The 21,791-nt window shown below is 46.2% G+C and overlaps 2 protein-coding genes across 20 annotated transcripts in view; one reads left to right on the plus strand and one right to left on the minus strand.

The window, feature by feature from the left end:
• LOC310669594 (uncharacterized protein) overlaps positions 1 to 21,791 on the plus strand; it is a 570,356-nt gene that overhangs the window by 462,649 nt on the left and 85,916 nt on the right. The gene's annotated exons all lie outside the window — the stretch shown is intronic.
• Positions 1 to 21,791, minus strand: part of RAPGEF1 (Rap guanine nucleotide exchange factor 1) — a 107,320-nt gene that overhangs the window by 10,394 nt on the left and 75,135 nt on the right. For 3 of the 19 annotated variants that reach the window (XR_014507197.1, XM_083423428.1, XM_083423439.1), the window contains 7 exons: positions 20,922 to 21,083; positions 10,897 to 11,187; positions 9,475 to 9,567; positions 6,267 to 6,355; positions 5,247 to 5,358; positions 3,077 to 3,152; positions 2,093 to 2,181 (listed from right to left, as the gene is read on the minus strand). Coding sequence is in view for 16 of the 19 variants with exons in the window: in XM_083423428.1 (XP_083279554.1) it covers positions 2,093 to 2,181; positions 3,077 to 3,152; positions 5,247 to 5,358; positions 6,267 to 6,355; positions 9,475 to 9,567; positions 10,897 to 11,187; positions 20,922 to 21,083 (912 nt within the window). In the remaining 3 variants the exon portion in view is untranslated. The remainder of the gene's footprint in view (positions 1 to 2,092; positions 2,182 to 3,076; positions 3,153 to 5,246; positions 5,359 to 6,266; positions 6,356 to 9,474; positions 9,568 to 10,896; positions 11,188 to 20,921; positions 21,084 to 21,791) is intronic. The other 16 variants (XR_014507195.1, XM_083423436.1, XR_014507196.1 and 13 more) reach the window with 14 other exon arrangements.

The following is a 21,791-nucleotide window of genomic DNA, read 5'->3' on the forward strand; positions in this document are numbered from 1 at the left end:
CCACGAGCAAAGGATTTCCACCCTGACAGCTGGGAGGAGGGCAGTGCAGAGCCTGCTGCGTCACATTAATCAGCAGCAGGGGCCATTTCTTGGCAGCAGGTGGCAGTGATGAGCCAGGTGTGGCACCATGCCTCTGGAACACGCTGGCACACGACCGGCAAAGCCACAAGGCCTGTGTGCTCAAGTGGAGAACGTGGGTGGTTTAGAAAAATATATCGCCCTAGGACAAAGGCAGAAAGGATGGCATTCTGCAACACTAAGGGAAGGCATCACTCCCTTTGTGTGCAGGAGTGGAAGGGAAGGTGGGGAGAGGAGAATGAGAGACACAAAACCCCTACTGTTGCAGAAAGATTGGGGGCAGGGAGCCATTTGCAGCCCAAGGGCCATATTCCCTAATGGGATACCTTGTGGGGGCCACATGGAAGGGCCAGTGGCAAAAATGGGTAGAGGAATGGATGTAAAATTTATTTTTGTACATTAGGCCAGTTCCTACACACACACACACAACTCTACCCTCCAACCAGGCAAGCAAGTGGCACTATCAGAGTTCAAGGGTGCATTCCAGCTTGGCAAAAGCACTCAGGTTTTGTTGCAACGCCAGTGAGAGGTGTATGTGTGTGTCCTGAAGAGAAGAGTTGTGACCTGGAGATAATTCCAAAGGTCAGACAAGAGAGGCCTGAAGGGCTTCATTTGGCCCCCAGAACTGAAGGTGATGGTTGTAGGGAGGAGAGGGAATGGCAAGAACTGCCATCTACCCTGAAACCTTAAAGAGAAACGGTAGCCCTTATGAAAGATGCTGATGGATAAATCTGTCAATTCTGGTTACTCTCAGATTTTTGTTTTTAAAGTTCAGCTCAACCCATTCCTGCATCTACTTACACATGTTCCGCCCCCCCCCCAAGAAAAACTCTGTGTGAAAACAGAAAGCGACTTCCATGCACATTTCTTCTGATATATATGTAGCTCTGTATGCAGGTTTCCTGCTATGATCCCACTAAACACTTCTCCTTGAAGCAGGTGGTGGGGAGAGAATGGGTAAGAAGCCTGCACTTCACAGGCTTCTTTAGCCTTTTCTCTGCTTGCTCTCCTGCAGCCCACTTAAAGGAGAGGTTCCTACCCATCTGCTGACATCACCAGTGAAGACAGTGGGTGGGCTTTATTTGTGCGGAAGTGGCCTTGCAGGCAAAACTGGACCCCCTTGGTGCGCCAAGACTGGCCCATAGGGTGGAGGTTTCCCACCCCCAATCCACCCCCCATTTTCTGTGCCTGCTTTTGGGTTGGAGAGCTGCATCACAACATTCAGAAAAGTGCAAATTTCAAAATATAGCTGTGTCTCAGCTTGTGAATGTGATGGATGACTAAGGAGAGAAAACACGACAGCATCCAGGGAGTGGCCACAGTGCAATGGTCCCCTTCCAGCTCAAATGGAAATCTAAATATTCCCTTCTTTTTGTCCAAAGACTCCAGTCTTCACAAATTCCTCTTTTGATATACAACCTGGTTCCTGGGGGGTGGAAGAAGAGAGAAACCTCAAGCTTCTTCACACCACCTTCTTTTGAATCTTTGGGTGCAACCGACAACCCAAAGGAATATAGAAAGCTGCCTTCTACCCAGCTTAGTACTGCCCAGACTGACTGACAGTGGCTCTCCAGGGTTTCAGGCAAAAAGACATTCTCTGGAGAGGATGGAGAATGGACTTGGGACCTTCTGCATGCAAAGCGGGTGCACTGAGCTATGGCCTTTCCCCTAAAATGAAAGCATGGATCTGGTCCTCATGTTCCTGAAAAAAAGTTGATTTTAAATAGGAACCTAAGGAACTGCCTTATGCCGAGTCGGACCAATGGTCCATCTAACTAGACAATAGAGTGTCCAGCATCAGTTCTTTAGGATTTCAAGCAGGAGTCTTTTACCCAGAGACGTTGGCGATTGAGACCTTCTGCACGTGAAGCAGATACTCTGCCAATGCGCTACGGAAGGGCCGCATTGACACTGTTCTAAACTGACTAGGGGTTCTGCCTCTTGGAAGGTAGACACACTGTACAATTTGGGCAGGGGAGAGAGGGGTGGGGAGATTTGCTGAGTGTTTGAAAGGATATCTGTATTGCAGTTTTTTGATGAGGTCTTCAGGTGTGATGAATGTGCGGTAAGTGGTCAAAAAGGCCTCACAGTACAGCACCAAATCTGTTGAGGACAAAAGAAGGAAGAGAAGAAAAGATAAGACACCTGTCAATCAACAGAACAGCTTTCACCCAACATGGTGCCCTCTCAATGTTTTGGACTACAACGCTCATACGTCCTAGTAAGCATGCCTAAGGGGAAGAATAAAATAGAAACACATGGCCTCTGTTTACCCTGATTGTGGTTAGGGGGTCAGGAAGCCAGAGAGAGAATTGGAACACATGACTCTAAGGCACAACCCTAACATCCAAACCACAGTGTGTTGTTATTGTTGCTGTTGCTAATATCTATTAAATTTCTTACTCACTCTTCATTAATCATGATTCTCCAATACAACTCTCAAAATCAATCAAGACAAGAGATGTTGTAGCAAACAATATCACATTAAAGAAGGGCAACTTCAGCGTGTTCAGTTGCATGGGAATCTAGTTACAATTCAGTGGGTTGTGTCTTACTCAGAGTCGACCCACAGAAATTGCTAAGATGCTTAGGTACATTAACTTCAATGAGCCAATTCTTGAGTGGAACCTAAGTGGATAGAACGCAGTCAAATTTAATATGTGAGCAGTGCAGAGTGCAGTCAACTTCAAAGCTCTTACTAAGCAAAAACAACAATCAGAACTGTACTGTAAATGGAAATGACTGACAATATGCAAGCAACAAGCCCGCATACCCCAATGAAATCTACAGTGGCCCCACTTGCAGACAGGGAGCTAACATGCTCCCTTCCGCAGATGCACACAACTATAACTGTTGCAGCGAATGTTATCTCTTGTCTGATTGCAGCTAGGCAGAATCCTCCTTTGCGTGTTGCCCCTGATTCAAGGATCCTGCCTGCTCTGATTCGTGACAAGTGATGTGGGGAGTTTTCAGCAAGCCACTCTCACTTCTGTGATACCTTTCCTGTCGGTCTCTGTGGCGTGGACCAAGAGGATGTCGCCTGAACCGCCACGGACATCTGGTCCGTCGTCACCCTGTATGAGAAGCAAAACAAATGGAGATTGTGCGTCAGGTGGCTCCGCAGGAACTAAGGAAACCTGCTTCACACCAGTTTAGACCACTGGTCCATTTTCAACATTGTCATCTGTGACAAGAAGCTGCCTTATACTGACTCAGTCCATCACCCAAGAGCTCAGGACCAACTTCAATCAGATCTCTGGGGTTCAGGTAGGGGGTTTCTCTCAGCTAGGGCTGCCATACTTCAAAGAGCAAAAAAGAGGACGCTATGACGGCCATTCAACACAAATAAATGCAATTTGTCTCAAATTTCACCCCTGAAAAAGAGGACACATGGCAACCCTAGCCCTGCCTGAAAACACCTGGAACTGAACCTGGGGCCTTCTGCTTGCAAAGTGAGTTGAGCCCCTGCCTTTGCCTTCTGGGAGACCCTGGTGCCTGAAGAGACTAGTAAGCCACACAGAAATTCCTCACGCTGCATGCCGAGTCTTGAGCTGGGGGGTGGAGAGATATCTGGGCTTGCTATCGCCCTGGAGGTGACCTCCAGCCCAAACTTGACTTTGTTTTGTCAGACTTAAAGGGAGTGGGCAGACACCTGTGAACTCTTGAGGCTTGTGAGGAGAAGGAAAATCTATGTGTTTGTCACTGGAGGTTATGTGGGGGCCAGTATGAGTGGGCTTTGGTGTATCGTGAGCCAGATCCCACCACCACAAGGAACAATTTGATCAGATCTTCAAGGTGTACATCAAAAGGCTGAGTGAAATGGATTAACTATAAAGATGTTACTTGGAAAGCCCATGCAGACCCCACAGGGATGCAGCAATTACATTCAGACATTCTGAAGTTACTCACAGGTTGCCCATCTTTGCATTAGAGCAGGTGGGGACCTGCGACCCCACAGATGCCCCCAAACTACAACCTGCATCATCCCTGGCCATTGGTCACGCTTGCTGGGGCTGTTGGGAACTGTAGTTCAGCAACAGCTGGAGGATCATAGCTTCCCCACACCTGAATTAGAGGAATGATTTTTTGAGCAGCGGGGGAAGATACCACACAGACCTGATTTTAAAGCGTTACATGTGCAAAAGACGTCAAAATGGCGCCTGGCTTTTCATAGAAAAGAACACCAGGAGGGCTGGCGGATGGCTACCAGCATCTATCAGAGAAATTATGTTCATGACACAATCCTTGAGCTATTTCTCTGGCAAGGCTCCTGGAATTCCACTTAAGATATGAGTAATGGCTTCTCCCTGCCTGCTGGCGGATCGTGGCTGGCCAGAGCACTTCTCCTGCCTCCTGCTCAAAAAACACATGCAGCATGTGCCCACAAATGATCAATCGCTGCTCTCTTCCAGACAGGACCTCTTGACAGTCTGAGAGCTTCAAAGGCCCAGCCTCATTCCCTGGAGCCCCAGGAAAGCAAGTGAGCCAGGCTGCCTGGCAGAGGACCCACTGGGGCTGGCTTTCTTTCTTTCTTTCTTTCTTTCTTTCTTTCTTTCTTTCTTTCTTTCTTTCCCCAAAGCAGCCGTTTAGGGGAATAACTGGGAATCAAGGCTGCTTGTCAAGCATTGCTTGTGTGCTGGCATGCAGTTTGTGGCACCCCCAAGAACTCCAGCTTTCATTTTAAAAGAAAGCAAAGTTTCTAGTTCAATGGCGGGGGTGGAGATAAGTTTCAAAGTGTGTGTTCATAGCGCCCAATGCAGAACACTTTTCTGCTTGACAATCGGCTGTCAAGGACCACTTACAATAAAAGAAAGTTTACACCAGTCGTGATGGCAGAAGCATGCTTTTGAGGGTTGGGCCTATGATGATGTTAACTCTTCACTCCCCAGGCAATGAATAAAATTTTTCCAGGTCAATAGAAGTTTCTTCACAGTTTCAAAACTTGCAGCGGCCCTAAGGTCTAGTAACTTGTTTTACTGTTTTACGACTACAAGTCCCATCCAGCAGTAAGGTTCTATATGAAACAAAAGGACACTCAGCTGTGCTGCTTGCTAACACGAAAATATTAGCTCAAGGGTTCAGCTCTGACATTTGGTTTAGCATTCAATCCAATTTGATTCGGGCCTGAATATGATAGCATAAAAGCCATGCTGCTGCTGTGGACTAACCTCTTGCTTCAATGTCAACCTGGCCATGATTTCATTGTGGTCAGTCAAGGACAGTTCATCTACTTCCTCCTCTGGTTGGGAAGACTCTGAAGATTCTGCTGACTTCTGTTGCCTGGGTGAGGAACAAGAGATAGTTATTGCCAAGTTTCTAGCCCACAGTGTAGCTGGTGTTTCAAAGAAATGTTAACGTAAGCAAGAGGTAGGTCTCTGACCAAAGGAGGTCACAATCAACATATTGATTATGGGTAGAGATAAGGCAAAGCTAACAAGGGATGGAGATGAACACACATGAGAAAAGTGTGTGTGGGGGGGGGGGGAGAAGGTTCTAGTCTTCATGGTGTTATGAGGGGGAAGCCTGCCTTATGATGACAAGCCGACTGATAGAGACTCAAAGGAGCCTTGGTGGAAATGTCAAGCTTCTATACTCAAGAATATGGGACTTAAACCCAGCCCCCCACCCCCCGCCTTCCATTTCCCAGCCCTTGGTTTTGAAGTTTGGCCAAGCTGTTCCACTGAGCCTGCCAGCCCCAGGATAAATTTTTTTGACACGCCTACATCCCTTCCAGCAAATCTTCTGGCAGTTCCCTCTTTGTGAGAAGTGAGGTTACAGGGGACCAGGCAGAGGGCCTTCTCGGTAGTGGCACCCGCACTCTGGAACGCCCTCCCACCAGATGTCAAAGAAAAAAACAACTATCTGACTTTTAGAAAACATCTTAAGGCAGCCCTGTCATGTGTGCAACCCAGTCATATGGAAATAATAATAATAATAATAATAATAATAATAATAATAATAATGATGATAGTAATTCCAACCAAAATTCCACCTCCAGTTGTAGATGGCAGTTTTCAAATATATGAAGGCATGAGTTGCATCTTGAGAAAACATAACCATCTGGTAATAATACTTATTCTTTTGAAAAACTGCATTGTAAATTTCTTGTGGACTTTTTCCTGAGGGAGAAGATGCATAAATCCAGCAAACTGATTACCCTAAACATATAGAGGCAACAGGAGTCCCACCTTTCACTCTCATCTTGGTTCTCCTTCCCTTGGGTGCTGCTCAGAGAAGCAGAGTCCTTGGCATGACAGTCTTTTGTTGCTGGTGATTCCTGCCAAAGAGAAACAAGCTTTGCGTTATTAACACAGGACCTCTCACCGGGGTGCCAACTCAATGTGCAGTGTCTAATTAACCCACCTGTACAAATTAAATGAACCAACAGAATACGCACAACTCAGTTAGAACGGGGGTTGTATCCAACGAAGGCCACATCTGCACAATACATTTAAAGTATTACCAAATCACTTTAAACAATCACAGCTTCCCTCAAAGAATCCTGGGAAGTGTAGTTTGTAAAGTGCTAGGCAACCATATTGCCCTTACAGAGTTACCAATCCCAGAGTGGTTTATCTATCAATCCCTCTTTCCAGGGAACTCTGAGAATTGAAGCTGTGTGAGAGAAATAGTGGTCTCCTAACAACTAAATAAATGACACTTTATCCTAAGCAAATGACACTTTCCACAATTCTTGGGCTGGGGAGAAGCCATGACTGGTTAGGTGGTATGGTACTGCTTTAAATGTATGATGTGGATGTAGCTTGAGTCTTACTCAGAACAGGCCCACTAAAATCATTAGCTAGGGTGAAGTTTAGCCCATTGATGTCAATGGGTCTACTCTCGAGTATAACATAACTGGATCCAACCTGGGGAAATCAGAATGCTCCCCAGTCACCTAACAGGGGTTAGGAGTCTGTATCCCTGCAGAGATTCTCATGACCCTCTGTCAGCACTGCCAATATTCAGGGGTGATGGGAACTGCCATTCATATTTTAGCAGGGTTTGGATGGCCAGAGGTTCTCTGTTCTTGACTCACACGCTGTTATTGTTTCCCTTGAGTCATTGTGACATGAAATAGAACGCCAATCACCATTGGCAAGTTTCAAAATCATTGCCAACTGGGTGCCAACCCATTGGCTTTGGGCAAATACTCAACAAAGTCATAACAGCCACATGTGAGCAACATCGATGTACCTTTTAAAATTGCATCATGGAGTGGGTGGGTGGGTGTTATCTGACAGCAATGAGTGGAGTGAAGAGCTGTTATTTCCCAGCCCAGCAGAAATCAGGGTCATGCATAAACAAATCCCTCATTTGGAGGAAGTTGAAAACCCCTCATCACTCCCGCCCTCCCCCCGCTACTTGGGAGTGCCAAGTTCCAGGCTTAATAAGCTTCCATCTCAGGGCGATGGGCCAGAACTAAGTAGCAGGAATGGGGAGATTACTTCCTACTTGGCTTGATGAGATCCTTGGCTATTATCTCTGTACTGAAAAGTCCATTAGGACATGGCTGAGCCACCAGGCACAGCCTCATTCTCTCTCCTCACTTGCACCCATGAGGCTCTGCCACTGACCAGAGGGCCCCTCTCAATTAGCGGACCTGGACTACAGCTGCAGGCCACCTCTAAGCAGGAAAGCACAGGAGGAAGTAGAAAGTACAAGTCTCTGCTGCCATCAAAGGGTTACACTTTATTTCAAGTGCTGGATTAGACCCCCACAACTAGAAACACAGAGATGAGCAGTGGGAAAAGTGCAGCTCCTGATATCTCCTCTTCCATGCTTTCTGTCTACAAGAATAGCCCTCCCCGCGGTTCCTCCTTTGCAACTGGTTACCCAAACATGGAGAGGAGTGGTCCTTAGGGTGACTGAGGCTCTGCCCTCCCCCCCCCCCACCTCAGCCAGGCTGCGCCTGCCTTCCTTAGTGTCCGCCATCTTCTATGACCGTATCACTAACCACAAGCGTGAATCACTTTGGTGCACGGAAAGGAAGAGGAAGTTCGGACACGAAATGGAGAAGGGCATTGGCCAATCACAGTGGGGAGGGGGTGGGGGAAGAGCTCCAAACAGCCAACCATGCCCTTGCTGGAGTACTCCATGCCACCACCCCCTTTTATTATTTAATAATATTTGCCCGCTGAGAATGCTTAGGTCTTCTCTCTTTCTGCACTCCTGAACAGAGTCCCCCCAACACCCGCCACCAAAATTTTCTATACTTCTGTAAATCTTCAGAGTCCCCCTCCCCACCCTGCCTTCCACTTGGGCATGGATAGTGACACCTTGTTTATGCAGATGCATGCGAGCACACCCCCCCCCCCACACTGAGAGTTCACTTTTAGTATCCAGATAATTATATAAAAACTAAGCGACTCGACTTTTTTCTGATCACATTATTTCAAGTCCCCGGAATGTCATCACAATGCTTAACCCGGGATGGGGGTGGAAGGGTAGTTTGGGATCTACTGGTATATCTCTGGTTGATTTCAAGCAGATCAGAAAGGACTGTTTAGCAAAGGCAACAACAAAATGTCGTTGTCGTCCCCCCCACCCACCTCTATATTATATTGCTGAAATGTAGAAAGCTTACAGGTGGAACAGGGGAAGATAACCATAAGCTAGTTTGGGGGGTGCAGAAGTTTAGTTTGTGTACAGAAGGGGCTGTGGCCTCAGTTCAGTACTGGTATTCAAAACCAATTCTTAGACTCAGGATCTTTCAACTGTAAATGTCTGTTGCCTATGTTTGGATCTTGGGAGTTCCTAGTAAAACAGAAAAACACCTGGGTTTAAAATGAGTGAGCTGTCCCTCCTCTATGGCTCTGAAGGCTTGAGACCTTTTTCATTTGCCTCCATTGCAGAGGATGCCACTTAGTTGAACTGTGTTAAAATACAGTTTTGGATTGATGATTTGGTTTTCCAAAGAGGTGGCCCCACTTAGCTGATTCATTCAACACCCAACTTGGGCATATCTCTGTTGAGCACAGAACAGCAGGTACAAAGCATCTTCCTTTCATATCCATGTATGAATGCAATGTTTCATCAAATATAAATAGAAGCCAATTATCATAGTGTTTTACAGTGGGGGGGGGAGGGGAGGGAAGGCGCCGCAAAAGCACATGGTAAGTGGCATGGGGGAGGGGAGGGGAGGGGAGAAAACACAAGGCCTGTTTGAAAAAACGCTCCCCAAATCCCTAAGAGCCATGAGCAACACCAGCAAATAGCACTGAGCAGCCCACACACCAGCAGACAGGCCTACTTGGGAGTAACCCAGGGCACCACATGGCTGGAGAAAGGCTTTGCGAGAAGCGCCACTCCCCTCTCCGACAGCAGCCCAGCCAGCATGCAGGCCCCACCAGACATATTGGCAAAAAGGTCTCCCCCAACCGCAGTTTTACTTACTCCTTCAGAGTGAGGGAGTTCCCCGTTGCTCTGACTGGAGGAATACAGATTGACGTATTCACCCTCCCCTGCCTCCTCACTGGCGTTTTCACTCTACAGGAGACAGGATGGAAGAAAGTGGGTGACTGGCTTGGTGGGTGGGTGAGCTTTGTGGGCTGAGCACAGTCCATTCAGCAAAGCGAGCAGTCTGGGCTCACAGGGCTGAGACCCTCCCCCCCATAAACTTAAAGGTGGCAGGCGGAGAGAATTTACGGCATTCATTCAGTTTCAGGGTCTTTCCAACGGAGCAATTTCCCACCTCGTAAAAGCTGTCCCCCCCCCCAATATATATATATATATTTCAGGATGCATTAATGATTGTGCAATCAAGGCATGGGGAGCATCGCAGTTGGGAAATGGGTCTCTTGAAAACCAAGTGACTAATCTGTGTGGAGGGCTGACACAAGCAGATACCAGCTTCGGATGGCAGAGATGAACGTTCCTTCTGAATTATATTCAGAGGGAGACTTCACACTGTCACCTGGAAAGGCTCACTTTTAGAATGTGTAAGGGCAAGACTCTCCCCGCATTCTGGGAAGTGTTCCCCCCCCCCCATTGCCATCACAGTGTTCCTACATGCATTACTGGTCTTGGTCCTTATGACTTTGGGGAAGATGCCCAGGGTTCCAATCAGCAGACTGAGCAGGATGTCCCCCCTCAAAAAAAGCACCGGTGTTAGATTACTCTAGCCTGCAGCAAGTGACCTAATGCACAATATTGCCATCTAAAGAGGTGAGCTTCCCTAAGACCACTCTAAAATTACCTAACTGCAGCACTGATTGGGATGTACTGTTTCACTGGAAGGAGGCAAACAGAAGAACAACTCATACAGAAGTGAGATGAGTGGGTCTTTTATGGGTAGGTGCTCTGGACTCACAGGGCCTCTCATGACATGCAGATTGGGAATGACTCCTTTCATGCCTTAGAATATTCTATGCATCCTACTCCCACATCAAGGTAAACGGTTTTAGTGATTAGTCTCTTGGTTTCCAAATTTGGCATGCAGCTGAATATTTGTAGAGAGGGGAGCAGGGAAGGCAACCTGCATGAGAAACAAGAGCCACCAGACTCTCAAAATTAAAATAATCAGGATCGCTTGGGGCGGTGGCCTCTCCTGCAGGTTGTGCTCCTTGCCTTCCACCCAACCAGTCTCAATGAGCACCAACCATTGCTGCTACAAGATGGGTGTGGCCAAAGTGCTGGTGAGCCGGCTGGCAGCTTTTGCAGATTAAGCTTGCAAGGCTGATTTCAGGCATGCCCACCTTGCTCTCTTTCCAGCCATCCAACACACAACCCCACCCCCATCATGATCAACACAGTGCACAAGGCAACCCAAGCAGCCTACAACAGAGAGGGTGCCTCGAACGGCCAAGGAGTTCTCACCGAAGATGTCTGGAGAGAATCAGTGAAAGAGGTTTCAGAAGGAAGGCAGACAGAAGCAGTCCCACTAAAGCTGCTCTCCTGAGAGGAAGAGGTAACCCCGCCATCTGCAAGGCCGAGAGGCTGGCCGGCTGCGGCAGACCCTGCCGCCAGGTCAGAGTTCGGAGACTGGTGTGCAGGTGGGAAGCACAGAGGCAGGGAGGAGGCGGCGGAGGCAGATGAGAGAAAAGGAGGGATGGAAACTTGGCTGCGAGGCACAAAGTCTTGGGAGAAAGACCTGAACACCGATTTGTACTGCAGTGGGTGGGGAGAAGACAGCAACAGTGGTGGAGAAGTAAAAGGGCCAAGCCAACGGGGAGGGATTTGGGGAGCAGGGGGAAAGGAGAGGAAGAGAGACAGAGAAAAGAGAAAAGAAATTAGATCAACAGCAGCTCTAGGCAAAGTCACAACGTCAGCTCTAGGCAAAGCGGTCCATGGCCAAGGCGACACCATCGCATCAGCCTCCTTCCTCCCTTCTCTATTCTTTTAATGTTCCTGCCATGCCAAAAAAAATGAACTGGAGGGCATAGCTAGGACTATGTGCACTAACAAATAAACGAAACATTCCGTACCACAGGAAATGGCATTCTGCAGTCCACGAACCATGATGCAAATCGAGAATATCTACATAGTCCTCTCCTATTCTGCACAATCTATTCTGCTTTTTAAAAACAAAACAAAACAAAAGCACTCTAGATTTCACAAGTCAATGAGCCAGACTTGTAAAAAACTCAAAAAAGTAACTAGTTTGCTCACTCCTTGTTCTTTTTTACTAGGTTGTGTTCTCATGATGGCTGCAGAAGAGGGTTAAGTCCTCTTCTTTTGCAGCCAGCATGAAAATTTATGATATCAACCTCTTAGCAGACTACTAATTGCTTCTTTAAATGCCCTTTATCTAGCAGACTGGTGGAGGAGAGACAGAGGTGAGAGGAAAATTCCCTTCATCTGTAGCCAGCACAAAACCAAGTGGACTAGTTGATGAGGAACGGAAAGATCTGTCATTCTTCCACCAGCCTGCTCTCTTGCCTGCATAAAATTCCCAGTCATCTACGGTGAACAAGAGGAGTTGTTACTGAACAGTACTTAGCTACAGAGGAAGCATTTACTCTTGACCATTGATACTGTTGTCCAGTAAACCACCTGGATTCTGATGTGTCAACAGGCACTGCCCATACACTTACAAGCTTGCCATTAATTTTGCAACCACACGGGTTAGTAACTTTCAGTATAATAGTATAATAAGTATAATAAGAATTTTTAAAAGAGATTTTCATGAAGCTGAACTCCCTGTATCTAAGACCACTTCATCTGCTTTTTCTGGACTGTCGTGGAATCACAGAATGCACAGATCTCTGATAGTGTGAAGTATGTTTTCTTTTTTTAAAGGTGCTAGTCCATATGGCTTCAAAAATAAGCTGGAACATACAAGGACAACGCCCAGAGGAAATTCAGCATCTGCAGCTAAGGTTTGCAGTTGTTAAGACAGCAGGGCTCCAGAGTCCCGCCAAGTAAATTTAGCCCTAAATAGCAGAGTCAGAATTTGGAAAATTGCTTTGCATGAGTTACAGAATTCATAGAAATCTGCTTTCCTTGGTACAGAAGTAACTATTTCCTTTGCACATGGCACACACAACACTTGACTGCACCCACATGAAATCCCGGGCATCGCCTTCTTTTCGACATGTGTCCATAGTGGGTGCTAGGATCTGCTTCTTGATAAGAGCCTGATGCTGGCTGGGGGCAATTCCCATATTACATAAAAACAGGATAAGCTTGGAACGGCATCTGTGAAAATGTATTGATAGGCTTACCTAAACAACAACGTTTTTAGCAGGCATCAAAAAGAGTACAGCAATTCATGCCTCTGCTGTTGCCCTAAGAGGACAAACCCCCACCAGAATGGTACATTCAAAATTTTAAGGATTTGTTAAAAACAAAAGAAGGCTCTAATCCTTATTGATGCAAAGATACCAGAAGGGGGACTGCTGGGTAAGATCTAGGGGGGCTTCAGTGCCAAGCTTAGCCTCTAGCCTCTCCGGCTGAATTGTCAAACAAGCAGAAATTATGCAAACTTACTAAAAACAATGGAGAGCAGATGATATGGCATTTGCTCTATTTGTATAATTTATGAAGGTTGTGGAATTAAAAGAGCTGAGACATGTCTCTGTCAACGAGGCACTCTCCAGATGTTTTGAACTAAAACTCCGATCAGCCTCAGTCAGCCCCTAGGATCATCCCTCTATCTCCCTCCCTCCACAGCTCTAAAGATCAGTGCACACACACACACACACACACACACACACAGTGAGAGAGAGAGAGTGTGTTAATCTCTCTTGGTTAAGGAGTAATTGGTTTTACAATGCACACCTCAGAACAAGACCTCAAGAAAGTGTCAGGGTTTTGAAAGAGGCAAATGAGCCGTGCCAGATCAGTCCCAGAGACCACTGGGCCTTCCCAACTGTGCTCGCCACTGGCAAAAAAATGAGAGAGGTGCTGACAGTGTTGTATGGTGGCTAGAGTGTCATACTATGGCCTGAAAGACCACTGTTCAGATCTCTGCTTGGCCATGAAGCTCATTGGGTGACTTTGGGCCCTGTCACTAACCCTCTCGGCCTAACCTACCTTATAGAGTTGTTATGGGGATTCAGTGAGTGGGTGGGAGAACCACACATGCCACTTTGATCTCCTTGGAGAAAGGAAGGTGACATATGAATGCAATAAATGAATTGTTGTTGGGCTGGGCTCTTAGCACACTAGGCTCAGGAGTTTATTGAGCTGTGAAATGTCAGGGTAAAAAAAAGCAATATTTGCACAAAGAGCTAATCTGCATTTTGGTGGACATACAAACAGTGATCTAATTTCACACTTTAAAAAAAGTATTCAAACAAGTTGCCCCAGGTGTTAAACCAGCATTTGCAAGACTTCATGGGGCTACGAGTTAAAGCAGGTTGCTAACAGACAACTTGACCATTGCGCACTCACCCTGATTTGCTAAGGAAATTAGGCTTCATTGGTTATTTAGTGAGTGTTCATTCTAATTCGTTTACAGGGAGGATAGATGACACTGGGTTGCCCCACACTTTTCGGTGCATCTCCCCTTTACTTTCCCTAACACAAAAGTCCGATCTTTTGTGGAAGGGGGTCAGCTTCCGCAAATCTAAGTACAACCAAAACTTGCTGGCACATGACTCACACCCCAAATCAGGAACAGTTGTAATTTATTACCTTAAACCCCACCCTCCGCCATTGCCCCTTATGCCTGCAACTCCACCCCAAAACTTCCTACATGATGTTATTTTGCTCCCTCCACTTCAAATCCCTCCCTCAAAACCCAACTTTTCCTTCTTTCATTCATTCATTCAATTAGCAAAATGTATGTACCATATAATGATAATGATGATGACGATAAATAATAATAATAATAATAATAATATCTCTAAGAAGCTTTACATAACTATGGTATAATATATTCATTAAAAACTAGCAATAAAAAGAGACTATTTAAAAAACAGTAGATATAAAAGGATTACCAGAAAATAGGTAAAACCAACAGTTACACACAGACAGACAGACAGACAGAGAGACAGACACACACACGCACACACACACACGTACATAATAAAATTATGTGTCTAAATAGGTTGGCCTAAGCAAAAGAAGTTTTTAGCAGGAGCAGGAAACATGGAAGGCTCCTGTCTGACACTAACAGGTAGGGAGTTCCGTGGAGTAGTTGCTGCAACATGCAAGAGACTGATTACTTGCAAATGAAAAGGAAACACTGTACAGGTCTTGTAAAATAGCTAGTTCTAGCTTTATCCCCAAATCCTCACTTCCAAATGTCTAAGCACATCTAATTGCAACTGGGCAGCCAGTGCAGTATAATGGTTAGAGTGTTGAACCAGGACTTGGGAGCCTAGAGTTCACATCCTCACTCGGCCATGAAACTCCCTGGGCTAGTCACTGTCGCTCAGCCTAATTCACCTCACAGGGTAGTTGTGAGGATAAAACAGGGAGGGGGCAGAACCATGGGCACCATCTCTGAATGCTTTAAATAGCTGCTTTTACAGATAATCTACATAAATGTTATGAAATAAAGAAAAAAAATCTTGAGCTCCTTGGAGGAAAAAGTGCTATATGAAATGCAATCAATAAATAAATTGCTGGCAGCCACCCCTTGCTATCTTTCTTGATCCATTGTTCTTTCCCTGCCCACTGCCTGGACAGAAACCCACATGCAGCCTGCTACTACTAGAAGGCTAAAAAAAAGGTCCCACCCCAGACAGAGAAGCCGGCGGCTCACACTTTACCTCCCGACCGTCTACTGGTGGAACAGTTTTCCCCTTTCCCGAATCGAGCGCAGCCTGCCCAAGACCGTCTCCCATCTCCTGTCTTTGGGACTTGACTGGATTTTCCATGCATAAAGAATTGAGAAGAGGGTAAGCCGGGGGAGGGGGGGCAGGGGGGTAATTTGGGTGGGTGAAACTAAAGGTGTATGGAGGGGGGAAGGAGAGGCGTAAGAGGAAGATACTGGTTTCCAGATGAGGCTCTTCTTGCCCCTCCCTGCCTGCTTTGTTCCAGATGAGCAGAGCCAGTGGGAATGTGTGTGCAGGGGGTGGGTGGGTGGGGGGGTCCTGCGCCATCAGCCTTTGGTGCTGCCTCAGTAACCCCGACAGCCCTAATCTCCATATTGATTCTGGGTCATGGACAGCAGTTTGGAGAGTCTCTCGTGCCTGCCTGGCCCGAAAACATTAAATCCCCAGTTAAGACTCCTGGCTCATGACATCACCCTAGCTCAGCAAATCCCATTCTGCTGGCCCAGGCTGCCTGATACCTTTGTCGTGATCAGCTCAGCCTACTGGGGAGAGATTTGTGGAAGTTGTAGGTTGGAGGGTGTCCTGTTCAGGATCTAGTTATTTCACTGCACATGCATGCTCTCTCTGCTTTAGTGGAAAGCTCAGTAGTTAAGAGCACTGGCTCTGCATGCCAAAGGACCCAGCCTCAATCCCCAGCATCTTCTATTCAGAATCATGAGGACTATAGGCCTACATTACTTTTAGATGAAGGACAGTAATTCAGCGACGAAGCACCTATACTGCATGCAGAAGGTCCCATGTTCAATGCCCAGTGGCATCTCCAGGTATAGCTGGGAAGGTCCCCTGCCTGAAACCCTGAAAAGCTGGTGCCAGTCAGGGTAGGTAATACTGAGCTAGATGGACCAATGGTTTGACTTGGTACAAAGCAACTTATTGGGTTTCTGCTTAATCCAGCGCTTGCGTGAGGGAGACCTTGGGTTCAACCCTTGATGGCAACTCAAGCTGGGTCTGGGGAAATCCCGCCTTAGACCCTGGAGAGCTACGGCTGCCCATCACTGTCCATTCTGTTTTAGCAGGTCCCAAGCAACCAGGAATGGAAGATGGAACTGATAATAGAACCAGCATCATCATAAAGAATAAAAGGAAACAAGTTAGAAATATCAATTCAGGACTGAAGAGCTACAAAGGGTACAATCTGGCCAGACTTAACTGTCTTTCTTTCTTTTCTTTCTAAAAAAGTTTCTAGTTCCTATGCCTGTCAACAGATACTGGAAAATATACGGGCAATGTCTGTTGAAATCTCAGTGACGGCCATCCATCCATCTACCCACCCACCCACCCAATAAAATGTATACAATGCTGGATTGTAAAAAAAAACCCCAACAAACCCTCAAAGTAATTTTCCAAAAAAGATGAAACAATAAAATTATAAATAAGAAAAATAACAATAATTTAAGACTTTTGAAAAGTTAAACTAAGAATAGACTAAAAACAGATTAAAACTTGCATCAGTTTTCTAACATTTGGGTTTAAACAAAAATGTTTTTGGTGGGTGTGTGCAAATACAATTCCTAGTGGTCTGGGGGCAGGTGGGAGCTTTGTTCCTCTGCCTAATGGGCTGCCCCTCCTCCTCACCTGGCAAATTCGGAAAAAATGCTGCAGAACAGAGCTAAATACAGACTTGTTGCAGAATTTATGCAAATATGGTTGCAAAATTTACTGAGCTTGCAGAAGCGCCGGCGCACACACATACACAGCATTGCCTGGGTACAATTTTTTATTTTATTTCCTGAAGGAGGCTACTGTTATGATTTCTCGAGGGACTGTTCCCGCCCCTCCTTGGAGCAGATCAGCGTGTCTGGAATCAGGCAGTGGAATCTTAACTATGCAGTCATGCTGGGACCAGTGCCAATTATGAAGCAAGTATTTAACAATATGCGTGTGTCTATATGTGCCGGAGGGCGTGGCTGAGAAGACTTTAGGTCTTTTGTCTACCTGGATATCCTCCTCACTGATCGCTGGCTGATATGCCAAAGCAAAGCAAACCTCTCCAGAAAACACTGGTGCTTCCACCCCTTAGCCCACATTTCTTTCTTTCTTTGAAGGATCCAATAGCCAGGAAGAGGGACCATCCAGTCCACAGAATTGCTGCAAGCTTAACAAATCGCAGCTGAGGATTTAAACTTGGAATCTGTCCGGCGCCTGTGGGTTCTCCCCCTCCTCTGCCTCCTGCAGGGTCAGATGGGTTAAAGCCAACAGCTGACTGTGGCCTGGAAACCCCCCCAGCAAGGGCTCCTCTGTCAAGTGAGCAATTCTCCAGTGGGAAAGCAGAACTGAGGCAATGCAGAACAGAAGCTTTGGAAGACAAGGGCTTTTAAATAATAAAGATGAAATGGTCAGCCAAAATCAGCCTAGGGTCAGAGGAAGAGATTGTGTGTTTGTTTTTGTTTTAAATAGAAAGCTAGCTGAATGAAGACCAATAGTTGTTACTTTGGGGCATGATTCATACTGCCAAAGGTTGCAGAATTATAGCTGATTGGGAGGGTCTTGGGCAATAAGCCCAGTTTGCCAAAAGATTAAAACAAATAAATGGCACTATAAGTGACAGGAAAACACACAGGAAAGTGCAGGGTGACATTTGGCTCTGACACAATGCCATCTAACTTCCCTGCAATTGAATCAGAATGAACGCTCACTAAATAGCCAATGCCGTCTAAGATCCCTGCAAACAAACCAGAACAGATCCTTAATAACCTGCTTGTCTTAATAACCAGTAGAGGACAATGCCAGAACTTAGAATGTGAGGGGTTAACTTAAATGAGGATGTCTAAATGTGTGTCTCCAAGGAGAGCAAGGTAAAGTGTTAGTCTCCCAACTCAAGAGGACTGGCTTTAAACAGTGCGGGCTAGAATTCTGGCTCCTTTACCTTGATTTACCTTCATTTGCTCACACAAAGCTTACGCAGAGGCCAGACACTGCATGGTACTCACTAGCATTCACTCTGAGCTTGGGCAGGGCAGTTTTACAGCAATGAGCATCCACCCTGGTTTGCCAGAGCGTTCAAGTGTGTTCCCATTTTCTTCCTGTTAAACATTTGTTCATCCCACACTTTTCAGCACATTTCTCCATTACTTTCCTAAGTTGTATTTTAAGTGGATTTGTTGTGCTAGGCTAGGGCAACCCAGTGCTTTAATTCACAACCATCACACAAACCTAAAGTTCTGGTTTGGGCCTGAATCCCTCACACTAAATTACTGACCATCTGGGGGCACCCTGGACCTGGATAAGGGTTGAAAACATGGGTCTGGCCACTAGTTCCCAAGAAAATCAATCACTCTCTTTCTCAGCTTCAATCCCATTTTTGCTAAGGGGGAAAGGGTGACCTTAAGGCACTGCCTCCGGGGTAATAGTTCCATTTCACAACCAACCTAAGGAGCTGAGGCTGGCATTTTTTTGTTGTTTTTGTTTTTCCTCACAAGCAGAATGGGTAAGGAGACTGCCCTCTACTAAATAAACAAAATCTATCATATTGGTATTCTTCATTTTTCAAGTCTTAAGATCAGTTCTCCTCAAGAAAATTCATCAATATTTTAATGCAAATTTCTAATGACTATATTTTTTGTATGCAGTTTTTGTCTAATAAACATGTTTTTGCAAGCAATTTCTCCTAATATACAGCATTTTTGTATGTATTGTTTTCCTAGATAACTGCATTGCAAAATCTGGAGAAGTGGGAATTAGGTATTTTCTTATTAAAACAAACAAAAATGCATTTCTTTTACATCCCTATGTAAAACTAGTTCCTGGAACTTTTCCCTACCCTGCCTTCTTCACAAGAACACTACTGCTTTAAATGCATAGCGAAGATGAGGCCTTATTTCAGAGAGCCAGCAAAAGTAACACTCATTTTCAGTGGCTGAATTCCACTGCTGCCACAGAGCAGCCTCCCTCATCATGGTACCTCCAGAAGCTGTCGGGACTCCAACTCCCATCATCCCTGACCACTGGTTACATTAGCTGGGGCTGATGGGAGCTGTAGTCTAACCATGTCTGGAGGATACCAGGTTAAGGGAAAGGGAACTACAATTCTCATCATCCCTGACCACTGCTTGTGCAGGTTGGGGCTTATGCAAACACCTGCAGAGAGTTGGGGGAGGCTGAAAGATTCTAGTCCTGATAGAGAAGGAAGAAAGTATATTCCAAAATATTCCAAAAATCAACTGAACATCACCAGGGAAGGAAACAAAATGGCGCAAAAGGAGCTACTGGGATGGAACTAGGAAAGATCCTCTATGCACCCTCATTTATTACACAGTTGATTTTCAAAGGCAATGGGTGGATGGGCAATACAGCACGTGGTTCTGGATGCAGAAAGCCTAAGAGTCAAATCTAATTTCAAGGCTTGCAAGCAGCAGAGCTAGAACAGGCCCCTGCAGTGGACCATGGAGAGATGTCGTTGTTCAGAATAGGTTAGGTAAGTACCATTCAACCTTGGATCCCTAGATGTTGTTGGACTACAACTCCCAGCATATCTGCCCATTGGCTAAGGGTGTTTCTCATCATGGGACTCCCTGGCAAATGTCCCTACTCCTGTCAGCTACTAGCCACCTCTTCCCCTCCCTCCCATATATTCCTGCTGGATGCAAGGTGTAGAGCTTACCTGAAGGACCAGCCCAGACACTGTGGTCTTCATCAGAGGCTTTTCTCTGTGTGCTTTGACTGAGGCCGGTATGTAGTGACCTCATGAGAACAAGCCCTTTTCAGTGGCACCTGCCCTTACCCTCCCAGTTTGTGGAATGCTCTTGCTAGGGAGCTTTCTGGCCCCAGGTTAGGCAGTTTTTATTACTCAGACCCTTGGTAGTGAAGCGAGCCTCTACTGTGATGCTCACCTTTGAGAGGGGTGTGGTAGGACTCGTCCCACTAATTGGATGAGTGTTTTAGGAATGCTGTATGGTACAGTGGTTTAACAATCAATTCCTTGTCCCAGGGAACTCTGGGAACTGTAGCTTCATGAGGAAAGTAAGAGGTCTCCTAATAACTCCCAACAGCTTTAACAAGTTAGAGTTCCTAGGATTCTGTGGATGAAGCCATGACTGTTTAAAGTGGTACAAAGTAGTTGCAGTGGCAAATTCAGAAGTGCAGGGTCCCTTCATGATAGTCATAGCCATGCCCCCTCACAGCTGAAGCCCCTTGTCAGTGTTCCTAAGTGCTTAGCTTTGGTGCATGCATAACAACTTCTCCAGAAGTTGTTCTTCTCCAGAGTTTCCCTGAGGAGTCAATCCTCAGTGGCTGGCTCATCTCCTTTCACTCTGATTGGCTCCAACCAGCTCCAATCAGCACAAAGGGTGAGAAGACTTCTCAGTAGCCGAAAAGCTCCTCTTTCACGCCAATCAGGATGCTGGAGACAGGGATTCTTGCTGTGGAAATAGCAATTGGTCTCTGACCCCTCCCGATCCCCTGCAACACTATGCCTCTGGTGGCTTGTTACTGCTTTAAATGTATGGTGCAGTTATGGCCGGTATATTTGGCTCCCAAAGAGTCACAAACACATTGCCCCCTCCCCCACAACACACACCCCACCGCCATCTGGGGCAGTAAATCACAACCGCCACCCCCCACCAAAGAGACAGCAGGAGTCAGCAAGACAAGACAAGAAGTCCAAAGTTAGTAACTCACCGAGTGCACAGGAAGGGTGCTATGCTGGTGGAGGAAGGAATTAGAGATGGACATAGTGAGGCCCTGAGCCGTGCCGATGTCCTCGGTGGCGATGGGCACTTTAGGTGGCTGGACACAGTAGGAGACAGAGGAGAAGGAGGAGGAGGCAGCAAAAGAGGCCTGCTGGAGGAAGAGAGAATGAGAGAGGAAGAGGAAGAAAAAGGAAGAAAGAAGGAGGAGGGAAGAAAGGGGGGAAAGAATGGCCTCAAGCCAGGCCCTGCAAACTCCCAGATCAAACAGCTGACAGGGGCAGGATCTTTTGAGACCTGCATAGCTTCTTATTCTTCTACATTGCTAAAGGAAATAGACGAAAATATAGAAAAGAAGGGAATATCTGCAAACAGGATCTTTGTTTCATTTCATTGTCTTGCAGTGCAAGTTTATGAAGAAACATCTAAAATGCAGAACCGGCTGCCTGTGTTTGATTTGCCATGTTAACTGTAAAGTTGGTCTCTTTCTGCAGACAAAAAGTCTGCTACGACTTTAAATTAGAAAACACCAGAAAAGGGAGATTGTCCCATAAGAACTAACCCCCCCCCAAAGAGTTTCGCCATTTTTGAGAGTTTCTGCTATTTAACTATTATGGAATTCCCATAATGGGTATCTGGTTGGCCACTGTGAGGACAGGATGCTGAACTAGCTGGGTCCTGGGTCCTTGGCCTGATCCAGCAGGGCTCTTCTTGTGTTCTACATCCACTGTCAGAGACAATATGCCTCTGAATGCCAGATTTGGAAGCAGGAAGACAGCTATTGCACTCAAGTCCTGTTCACAGGCTTTCCATTGGGGCACGTGGTTTGCCAATGTGAGAGCAGAATGCTTGACTAGATTGG

The sequence above is a fragment of the Podarcis tiliguerta genome (genome assembly GCF_965153285.1).
Source record: "Podarcis tiliguerta genome assembly, chromosome: Z".
Lineage (NCBI taxonomy): Eukaryota > Metazoa > Chordata > Lepidosauria > Squamata > Lacertidae > Podarcis > Podarcis tiliguerta.